Below are 12,135 nucleotides of genomic sequence, written 5' to 3'. Positions count from 1 at the left end.
ACAAACGCTGCTTTATCAGGCATATAACATGCAAGATGAAATGAAAACGACATCGAAAATTTTCTAAAGACTTTTTCTAAAGACTCTTCCTTCAGAAATACAGTGATATAAAAACACCCGTGCCTCGTTTTGATTTTTAAACGTGCAGTGCGTGCTCATGTTTATTCAACGAAGCCTTTTGGAAAATCGGTCTTGATCGGTTTTGATATTGTGGCGGGTCGCAACAAATAAGTATGGGAAATACATCCCACAACACAACTACCTGAGCCCAACTTCATTACTCATCACTTTAACTTTAACTGCGTTTGTAGCCGGCGCCACTAGCCAGAACGATAAACAAAAACAAACATTTAACCGGAAGTTACATTCGGGCCAGGCGCGTGCGCCCGATGAAACGGTCTATAGGCAAACACTGGAATTGGATTGAGTCCAGTTTCAATCTGCAAGTTTAGTAGGTTTATGTGCTGAGCATTGCATCATGATTATCTACATTAAGCCATTTACATTTTTTAGTACAAACTTGCCTCATTCCTTTAACTATGGGCACCCTTTTTCTCCCAATCTTCTTCTTCTTCTTCTTTTTTTTTTTTTTCTTCATTATTTCTGAAACCCAACCACGGTGTTACTTCCACTATGTCTCAAAACATGCATTCTGTGATAGAAATGACAATTGTGGAAATGACCTTTTTGACCAAATGGCCACCTCATTTGTCTTCACTATTGTCTCCAAGTATATTTTATAAGGTGCAAAATCATTTAGTGTGGTGGAACTGTCATCATTTTTATTTTCACACAATAATTATTGAAGTGGTTTATGCTTACTTCAGCCTTTGTTTAGATGATTATAAATTTTTATAGTCAATTTTCATATTGGACAATTAAAGGTCTGGCAATGGGATTAGAGTAAAACAATAATCTAGATAATAAAAATATTTTTACATTTAAAAAATCTGAATGATGAGGGCTTGATAAAAAGTCTCCAAGTCAGTTAATGTGATCTTATATAACATTTCATATAAAATCCTACTTTTAATATAAATGAGCCCCCAAGTGTCTGAAGTTGAAGAAACACCCTTCTCTGTAAATAAGACCCATTATAAATTGTGCCTTATTCACAAAAATCTGCAATTAATTTGTTAATTTACAATTACTGCCTTTTTAAATCTTTTTTACTGAATGTTGGAAAAGAGCTTTATATTACGCATATCCAGGTGTAGTCAAGCACATTTCATTTAAGATCACAGTAGTCTGCTAAATCCTCCACAACCGGCTTGCAAACTAGGGAAATGCGGATATGCAGAATACACATTGAATTCAGCACAGCTTCTTGGCAATATTTGTACATTTAGCAGATTTGCATAATTTCTTTAGTTAATCAGATAGCATGCACAAATAAATGCTGTCATTGGGTGCTATTCATTCTTAGTGAATTCCCTGTAAATGAGTAAATGCAGCCATGCTGTGAGGTGCTGAGAGCATGTCAGTCCAAGTTTAAGCCCATCATTTACCCCCATCGCCTCCAGCGAATTAGCCATTTCTCTTTCGTTCCGCCCCTAATTACGGAACACTCCCACAGCTCAGTGGTGCAATCCGTTATCAGACACGTCCATTAATCTGTGGACACGACTGGGGCCTGATGAAGCCAAGACAGGCCGTGATGGCCCTGACAGCCACGCCTGCGGTCAAAGCACATGACAGGCTGAGCAAAACCCCCTGCTCTGAGATTAGAGGTCCACTAGCTTCACATTTATCACATCAGTTTTCCCTTGAGCAGCCGCTGACTGGCTTCTCATTAAGGGCACTTTTTAGGCCTACTGGTTGCCAGAAGGCTAGAGATACAGAAACATCCTTCACCAGCCATCCAGCCCTGAGCACCCCTACTGATCCAAAGGTGATCTGATCATACAGCCTGATCTCCTGTCGCTACCGACTATCTCTTAATCTTTATAAAGGAGCACTGAGGCACAGGGCTGGTGTGATCAGTCTAAAGGGCTTGGGTTTGATCACGAAATGCAATAAGTCAGGCAATCAGGTTTGGGTCCACTGATTCCCTGCCTGACTGGATGCCTTTATATTCATGCCCTGAATAAATGATGCTTGTGGAATTATAGACTATACACAGGGCACAACACGAAAAGAGTAATCTCTCATAACCACAGCACCAAAGTATCTTGGCAATTCAGTGTGCATTCGGAAAGTATAATCAGTTTTAAGATGTATTCTAATACCTGCTGGTGAGTCTACGGTGAGAGTAATCCCAAATAGGTCTTAACACTGAAGTACAGTTGAAAAAAGAAACTTGACCGTTTAGAATCAAGAAATGTTCTGTTCTAAATAACAGAAATAAAAATTTCAGTTTAAAAGGTTCAACTCTTGAAATTGCAGTGTACCTTCACTTGTCTGTAACGTGCAGGATCTGGATATTTGATGAAAAAAAGTATAATTTAACCTAGAACAATGACTATATTAAAGAAATCAAAAGATGGATGTCCCTGCAAAAGGTTTGAAGTGAAAACAATATCTGTAACATATCAAGGCACACAATGATGACATAAACTGTCGCTCAATCATTATTCCTTGAGTGATAAAATGAGCAAAGTAATTAATGATAATCAAAACATCATTATTATTCATTTTTTTCTAGGTTGACACATTCAATTGCATTAGTGGCCCTATTTGGACACTTATATTTTCTAAACATTTTTGCAAACGTAGCAAGTTGATATTGCAGGGCTTTTTAGTGTATATTGTCAGTACCCTGCAAGTGGTCAAAGGTACCCAAACAGGTATAAACAGGTAGTAACTTTTGTATTTATTTATTTGTTTGTTTCACTCGAAAGTGAATGTATGCTATCTTGATGTAAAATAAATATCATATGTTTTATTAATGCAAAGAGTACCCACATTCTTAAGTATGACACAAGTGTCTAAATATGCTTTGGGGCCACTGCATATCATCATTAATTGAAAAAGTTTATGCTTAGCATGCTTGTGTACAATCAGTAATGTTGTCTAGTTCCAATGTGATAATTTCACAAATTAATGAAATGTACTTTGAGGTGTAATTTAACTGCATATGCATGTGTTTGGAGGTGTATGAGGGAGGGTGAATGACATTAAACTGTATTTGAAACAGGAGTTAACATGACACAGCATTCAAGACCCATTTTACTTTTTTAATGCAACATGTTTTCAGTCAAACTTGACGTTCAACCAGAAAAAAAAAAATGCAAAAATGTAATTGCAAACGTTTTTCAACTTGTTTTTTAGTAAACATATCCAGATAAATTTACTTTAACAAATTTACCTTGAATGTGTAAAAGATAAGTAAATAGGGTCAGTTTTGATTTCATGTTAACGCAAGATTTTTTTTTAATTTTTAATGTTTTCTTAAAAATAGATTACTAAAATAAATGACATCAAACTATTGGCCAGATATGTTTTCAAAATCAAAGGTAAACATTCTTACCTTCATTGCAGTAACGACCTACATATCCTGTTTTGGAGCAGTCACAGTAAGCTTCACCGTCAGCCATGCTGCAACTGCCTCCATTTTCACAGGGGTTCTCCGTACACAAGCCTTCCATCTCTAACCGGACCTTTTGGCTCCCTAGGCGTGTTGGAACCTGATTCCCGTAACCCAGGTCTGTAATAATCCCCTTGAACGGTGGCATCTCCTTAGCCGCTGGAAGTGTTAGGGCAGATGTCCGAATGTCTTGAGGCACTCCTCCAAGATACAGGTCACTGACAATCTTCATGAACTGCCTTTGCGGTCTCACCTCATCCACCTTTGACTCTCCGTCCAGTGCCAACACGGTTCGCAAGTTGTGCCTGCTGATGGTGGCAAAGTGCCAGCGACTGTCGTTTACCATCTTGTTGGAGGTTATAGTGGTTTCTGCACAGTCCACGCTAAAACGCAACTTCAGCTTGCCTTCCTCAATGCTCAGGAGCAGGAAGTCACAATATCCTCCATCATCAAAGTAGAGAACCAGAGCATCTGATATAGCTGTTTTGAACTGAAATCTGAGGTCACTTCTGGTGCTGGCATCCCAGCGTAGATAGCGTGCCCACTGACCCTCTGAGCCTGTGAACTCCAGGCCCAAACCAAGACTCAGGAAGGTGCTGAGCAGTAAGAGTACACAATGGGGCCGGCAAATGGGAGACATGGTAACCAGTGGTTATGCTACAAGAGTGCACTGAACAAAATAAAATTCCTCAGTTATGTTTTCTCGCAAATTATGTGAAGATCATTGAAGAAACGTCAAATCCTTTAGATGACAAACATATGAGTGAAGAAGGTGTGGCCATTGAGGTTCTTGACACATGCTATCCTAAATCCTGTTAGGGGTACCAGGATGAATTCCAAAAAGACCAAATTGCCTTTAGATTAGAAGTGAACAACTGATCAGCTTCTGCTATCTAGATAGGCTTTACTGATGATGTTCCCTTGAGTCGACTTTCTGGATTAAAACAGAGATGCTCCATATTGGTTCTGATTCTATTATATCGCCACATGTTAATGGCCACATTGGCCCTTCTTTTGACTGATCTGTGAAGATAAAGAAAAAAAATGACACATTTTCATTAGGTTCATTACACATTATACAGAGAAATATATTATACACAGTGGGCAATGTTGCATTCCATTATGTTTCCTTAGACCAACTCAAATGTTTTCAAACTGTGTCCTGGGACCCTCAGAGGGTGCCAAATTTGAAAGGAAAAAAATGTACATGTATTCGTCAGTGTTTGATGTAATATATTTACCCAATCATTGACAGTATAATTTTATATTACTATTATTATTAGATTTATTCAACTGACCATTTTTGAAAAACAATAATAAAGAACAGCATATTGTTTTATGAAACAATATGTAAGTCTTTGTAATATCAAATGTTTTTCTCACATTTTCACACATATTACACTTTTTTTTTTCCACACATGGCATTTATATGTAAAATATATCTTTATATTTTAGTTAGGGATCCTTTGCAAAGAAATCATTTGATCTCAGGGTCTCTGGCCTTAGACTACACCAAGATCTACTCCAAGATTCTCCTGAAAAAAATATTTGAGCTGCCCAACATTTCTGTCTTTTTTCACATTATTACTTTATTAGGACCAAAGGCAAATGCGGAGATTGGAAAACCTGTTTAGTTACGTTAATTTTGCAATTATGTTTGATGCCACTAGTGGCTTAGAAATACACACTTTACTTTTAAAAGCTTTTATTGTTAGATCTATGTGTTGAAAATATATTTTTGGACAGGCCAACAGTAAAGCCTTTTACTCCAAAATAAAGCTGCATTTGCATTTTGGCAAACACAAGTAGTCACAAAAGCCACTGTCAAATATTTGCTATTTACGACACCTAAGTATTTACAACACACGCGGTCAGTTGACAGATGTCTGACGGAGAGATACTGTACGTGTGTGTAGAATTCCATCCCTCCCTGCCCTGGCTGCTGCTTTGGCATGGAGCCCCCAGAGACAAAAGCCTCCCCAATCGTAGCTGTTCCACAGCGGTGCAACACAATAGCCCCTTTAACTACCTGCCCTGAATAGTTAATCTCTCCCTGGCAGCCAGCTATTGAATTAAGGCAACTGATACCAACACCGATGCGTTGACCGTCTCTTGAGCGATAGTGGGTCTTGTCTGTATTTCAACAGAGAACGAGCGCTCCGCAAGATTTAAGAAGAAAGGTGAAAAGGGTGAGCCGAGCAGAACGCAGTGGCCACGGTCAAGACATTTACCATGCATGCCACACTAATAGGCAAGGCATCATGGAGAACGGGTTTTCAGAAGGACTTCCTGTTCAGTCTGCTTTACTGGGAACGGGCTGGCCTGAAACCTGATCCTCACACGCGGCACATGACAACTGGCCATTGGTCTGGCAGCAATCACACGGAGGATTTATTACAAACACAATACAGACTATTGGGTTACAAATGATATAGATCCAATCAGAACTCTCCAGAGGCAGTAGTCTATGAGGATTCTTGTTCAAAAGACGTTTGGACAGGCTTCTTGGACAGTGCTGTTTTGAGCATAAGCATAATACATCCCATTTAATAAGCAAAAAATTAAGAACTAAGATTAGAGATGAGGAATTAGACTCTGAACTATGTGTTCTGCCATATGCTCTGTAATCCATAGAAAATTCACTCAAACGGAATAAATGTTGCATTTGGTTCCCAAAAGGCAAAAGAGCATGAAAAGCTTACACATAACTATCAGAGGAAAAGTCTTCCATCTGCCTTGAATGATTTACAATCATTTCCAGCATGTTTTATTCTCTGTGAGCAAGGCCAAGATGCTGGGTACAGGAATCAACAAATATATATGCTGATATGTCTCCATATGCGCTTTCTCCAATGTCATGTCAATCTCAGCTGGGTTTCTAAAATGTCTCTCAAATTCTCAATATCAGAATTTATTCTTATCGAAAAGGCAATTTGACACCAAGTCATCCAATACCTCCTGACATGTATTCACAAAGAACAAAAAATGAACAAGCCCTAGTAACCTGCAGTGTAACAATAATGTGCAGCTTGGGCGTTGTGGAATAGAAATTATTCACCACACACCATGTTTCAAATGGGATTCCCAATTAAATTAATAGTTTACTCAAAAAAAATGATTCTGTCATCATTTACTCAGCCTCATGTCTTTCGAAACCTGACTTTCTTTCTTCTGTGGAACACCAAAGCAGTTATTTATAGAAGAAAGTTGAAGCTGGTATTTTTCATACACTGAAAAAGACTGCAAAACAGCTATCATATGTCGTCAGAAGACCTGTAATATAGTGCACAGGTCTTATGAGCTACTTTTCTTTTTTTTTTTTAAGTTTGACAGGCCCTGATCTCCATCCAGGTCTCCAAGAGAATAGCTCAGACATACTGACAAACATCTCCTTTGGTGTTCCATGAGAGAAAGAAAGTCACACACACACCACACACCTATTTTATGTAATAAAAAGGGGAAAATAAATAAATAAATAAAGGCATATGAGAAGCTAGAAAAAGGGATAGTGAGTGAGCGGAGCAAATCTCTAAGAATATATATATATATATATATATATATATATATATATGTGTACATTTATAAAGAGCGTACCTGCAGATTTTCAGGTCAAACTATGGTACACAAATCTAAAAGTAACCATCGGATAGCTGCTAACCTCAAGGTAGGCCTATATGTTCAGTTCTTTTACATGTCATTTATATGGGAGAATACAAAAATATCAGCAATATTAGTAAATTAAATTATATTATTGTACCCCAATAAATGAATTTTCTAAGGTATTTTTATATTCCTGCCTATTAAAGGGTTAATCCAAAGTCACATACAACTTTATGTGAGAAAAAAAAACAACAACATTCTTAAGGGTCATGAAAGTTTTGTACTATTAAAGCGAGAGAGAGAGAGAGAGAGAGAGAGAGGTGATCATGTTCAGACTGCTGCATGCATCCTTCAGTCTCCTCTCTGGCAATGACAGAAGATCTCAAACATCCATTAAATATTTCAGAAACGTTTAGGACATAGTAATAATAAGATTTATTAGATACAATAATTAAGAATGTTTCTGTCTCTTTCATCCTCAGATATTACAAGCATTCAAATATTATATTACAAGCGTTTGCATTAGAAGAATATAGATATCCCAGAGCAAATGGACGAAAGCTGTGTTTAAAAAATATATTTATGAATACACAAGCGGCAGAAATAATGTAGTATAACACGAGTAATATAAGTTAATGACTAAACGCATTTGTGAAACTCTCTAAATCTCTTAAAGTAGTTCTGATTTACCTCATATGATGAAGATAGTACTCCACCGACGGAGAATCCGATTTATTCTACAAATTGTCTAAAAAAAACGTTAAATCCACATTGCGAGTGATGGAGCGTGGATGGAGGGATGCTGAGGTCAAATCCAGTGTAGCGGTATAATCCGCGCATCCAGAGCTCGCTCTTCTCCGCTCGACTGAGGTGCTGGTGGATGGAGCCTGTCCTGAGCTCGCGAGCTTCGCGGCTCCGCCCACTACTTACATTAAACACGCCATTTAAAGACGTACCAAGACAAACATAGCGTTTTCTGTCAGGAATCCCCTTTAGGTATCTTGAAATGAGTGACTATCCATTTTAATCAACATTTAACATCACTTCTCCTCTGCAGATCGATCGAGTCTCGGATGTGAGCGGCTGTGTAAGACATCTTTGCATATCAAAAGCCTTCAGAGTTTTCTGGAACACTGGGAGAATTTGGGGAAGTCTCCATGGTCCTGAATATACATTGTGCTTTAACTGCCCAGATACTAAACACAAAAAGTAATGACAGTTCCGTAAAATCCATTCTGAAACACATTTAAATGGGTTTCTAATAATTCTAATTGATACATCACGTTACTGTCATAGGCATGCGCACTTATGTTTTCCTCATTCAGAAATCTCCTCAGTCTGCCGACGCTCAGATCAAAGCTAATCTAGTCTATTGCCGTGACATATGAGGTAGTTCTTGCGACCTAATTAAACGGAAAAGTTAATGAAAAGATCACTGACGCGGCTTAATGAGGCAGTGTGAGAGTCCCGTGGGAGCTCGCAAGAGAATGCAAATGCACACGCAGGGAGGAAACGTGAAATAAAACTAAATATTTTATTATTAAATCAAATGATTCCTAAATGCTGTAAATGTTGTGTTGCATTTGAAATATTTGATTTATTAGGGCTTATAACAAGTGCTGGGGGAATTTAAATGGCTTGCCCCAGAGTATGGTAACAGTAAATATTTCGTTTTGGGATATACAGCCCTCTACAGCCCTGGCAGAATATCCACACACCTTTATCTTTAATAGAGGGCCTAAAAGTATTAGGGACCTACACAACACTTGTCCTAAAGTGATTTTTAGTGAGTATAACATATGTCTCCCTCAAATCCACACATGTGTAGTTCATCACATTAACTATGAATTTCTGTCACTAATGTTTGGCAACAGAAAGAGCACTGATATTTTTTTGAATATGTATTGCAGGGGTGTCCAAACCTCTTCCTAAAGGACCACTATCCAGCAGGAATTTAGCTTGAACCCTAATTAACCAGCTAATCAAAGCCTTCAGACTTACTAGAAAGGTGAGTGTGTTGGAGCTAAAATCTATAGGACAGCAGCCCTCCAGAGGTTCTCTGTGTGTGTGTGTGTGTGTGTGTGTGTGTGTGTAAAACCACAAATGTCTGTGTACATTGTTTTGCCTGAAAATACATTAAAATATTACTAAATCATCCAGATAGATAGATGGATAGAATGTTTTATTAATGTCTTATTAATGTTTTGCTTGAAAAGTGTGTTTGTTTAAAATTTATTTGCATCAGCATGAAACTATTCTTTATTTTTAGAAAAACATGTCCACTTGATGATAATGATGATTGTGATGATGATGATGATGATGATGATGATGATTGCTTAGGTAGACTGAACAGTGCTGAGCTTAAATGCAATCAGCAATTGAGTGGTTATTTATTTCTTATTTTGCTATTTATTTATTATTATTTATATTATCACTATTTTTCATACTACATTTATATAATTGAAAAAAATTAACAATATATATTGTATATATTTTGTATCCTCTTTTGGGAAGCTTTGAGAAATAAAACAAATCAAGATGAAGCATCTTCTTGAAATCCTCAGTTGTATGCACCTAAATTAATAGGTAGCCATCCCCAGCCCTTATCATTTACATTTACAAGCTCTTTGCTGATGCTTTGTTAACAAACTGCCATAAGTGCATCTCACCTCACCAGCACACACACAGGCACTTTGCAACTGCTAGTGAGTGAGTGTCAGTGGAGGAAATATCTTTTGTTGTCATTTTTTAAGGCTTGTGAAGATTGGGATCTTCTTTCCCCCATGTTACAGAGACAGCACTGTTCATCTTTCTTCAACAACACCTTTCCTAAGACACCTGTACACTTTCCAGGAGATCATCTGCTACAATTCATTATCCCACAGACCTCATCTAAGTACAGTGCTTTTAAAGCACCCCCAAACATCACAGCAACACAATAAAAACATGCTCCAAGTCTAATCTATTTTACCCAACTAGTTCCAAACTTTGTCCAAGCTCAGCAGCGACTGCCTCATCAAAGATAGCCCGGCACTGGGTCAAGTTAGTCCTGTAAACAGAAGGTCAGTCTAACAAGCTTCCTGTCACTGCCAGAACTAATATCTACTTAGACTGCTTAGTACTGTCCAAATGTAGCTCTCTACAAATCAAAGTAGGTCCCACAAGAAGTGCCACACCAACCTCTTACCTAAATCCACAAGCCTCTTCTTTCCTGACATTTCTCCTGCCTCGATCTAACCATACACATTTAAAGTAGAACATTCTTCCAGAACTGTTTCCCGACTCTTTTTTTCTCTCACAGTGTGTGAAGCTAATGCTCTCTGCCCCGCGGCCTGCGATACCTCTGTCATAATTAGAAGGAACATCCTTCAGCCAAGGCAGGTGGAGGAGCCCCCTGGGAGAACCTGTAAAAACAGTCACATTCCTGACACATGAAGAGAATGTCTTCAAGGCAGGAGAGACATTCTTTGCTACAAAATTATACCATTTATTCACTCAGTAATAACACTTAAAATAAAAATTTACCTACTGATAAATATGCATTTAAAATTAACATTGGCAAACCGTGAGGGTTATTATACTATATTTTTCACAGCATGATATATTATATATATTTCTAATGATCGCATATTCACTCATATTGATGGCTTAATGTGAATAAAATATTAAGATGCGCCCCTTAAGAACAGCGTGTACTGCTAAATTTTAGAGAAGCATTTGGTAAGAATGATGATGCATCCATAATAAAATACATAATAAACTACTGGGGTAATACACACACATACGGTATACATTAAAATTAGTGTGTGTAAGGAAAAAAGAGTGTCGCTAATGTAAAATATTAAAGTTGTACAAGTCGGTTGAATAACAACAAAGAGATACATCTTGCACTATATAATACTATGAACTATATACCTATATTTTAATAGAGGGCATCTATTGTTTATATAAATGTTTTGTGTACACATAAAAATAACTCTTAAACTCTAAAAATAGCTGTTAAAAATTCAGATACATTGAGAAAAGGTGAATTGGAGACAATATTGTTATATATTACTGTTTGAATTGCTGTCTTACAACAGTAATGACAAATAACCATTTTCAGGACCTACCATGCCCCCAAGTTACAGGCATGCATATGCAAAACTTGCTGCCATGAAAATTAGGTAATTAACAGTGGTGTGCCTAATGGTATGTTGTGCCATTTAATAACGCAGATTCTTGGTGCCTACCATCTCTCTGCTACAGGTCCTGGTGCCATGACTGTATGATATCTACTGTAAGTGCGACAGACTTTCACCAGATGGCCAGTGTGTTTGTGTGTCCATGTGTACTCAAACAATCACGCTGGTTTACAGGTGTGACTTAACAATAATTCATGGGGGCTCTCACACACCTCCCTGCTGGTTCAGTCGCAGTGCTATTAACCAACCGTTTAGCACCCTTGGCACTTTGGCAAGCTGGTGCTGGCACCTCAGCCCTAGTGATGTGGGTACATTTTTCATGTCTGGGAATGATTTCGGGCTGTCTGACGAAGGCCCTGCAGGCAGATGAAACATTAGAAAACACTTTTTTCCCCTGAAAAATAAATATATTAAAAAGTCAGTGCACATGGAGAAAATAGAGTTTACTCTTATTTTTTGTTCTTTTTTTACTGACCATTCATTGCATTAAAAAGCATTTTCTTGGTGACTGTGTCAAGCAGAGAAAAAAACTTTGTCCTGTTCCATAATAGATGCTAGTGAATGCATTTAGCCATTTTACCCCAATAGGATCACAGACAGTACAGTAATTATGTTTGGTGCAGAGCAGTAGCCTACATCACAAGTGAGTGAGTGTCTTTATGAGGCATGAACACATTCAGAGGAAAGTGGCTCATAAACCTTTAAGTTTTCCAACCAAAATAAAAGTTGTATGGTTTGAGAGAATATATATATATATATATATTGTCATATATATATAATTAAACTTTTATCAGCTGTGCTGTGTATTACAGCAAAAAAAAAAAA

The 12,135-nt window shown here is 37.7% G+C and overlaps 1 protein-coding gene across 9 annotated transcripts in view; it reads right to left on the bottom strand.

The window, feature by feature from the left end:
- nrxn3b (neurexin 3b) overlaps positions 1–7,974 on the bottom strand; it is a 313,614-nt gene extending 305,640 nt beyond the window's left edge. For all 9 annotated transcript variants that reach the window (XM_016562578.1, XM_016562579.1, XM_016562584.1 and 6 more), the window contains exons 1-2: positions 7,817–7,974; positions 3,470–4,549 (exon numbers count right to left, since the gene is read on the bottom strand). In XM_016562578.1, the coding sequence (XP_016418064.1) occupies positions 3,470–4,166 (697 nt within the window). In that variant the 5' untranslated portion in view covers positions 4,167–4,549; positions 7,817–7,974. The remainder of the gene's footprint in view (positions 1–3,469; positions 4,550–7,816) is intronic.
- Between the last annotated feature and the right edge of the window lie 4,161 nt (positions 7,975–12,135).

Source organism: Sinocyclocheilus rhinocerous, unplaced genomic scaffold (assembly GCF_001515625.1).
Source record: "Sinocyclocheilus rhinocerous isolate Xijiao unplaced genomic scaffold, SAMN03320098_v1.1 scaffold769, whole genome shotgun sequence".
In the NCBI taxonomy this organism is placed as follows: domain Eukaryota; kingdom Metazoa; phylum Chordata; class Actinopteri; order Cypriniformes; family Cyprinidae; genus Sinocyclocheilus; species Sinocyclocheilus rhinocerous.
This window is presented reverse-complemented; position numbering and strand designations above follow the sequence as displayed.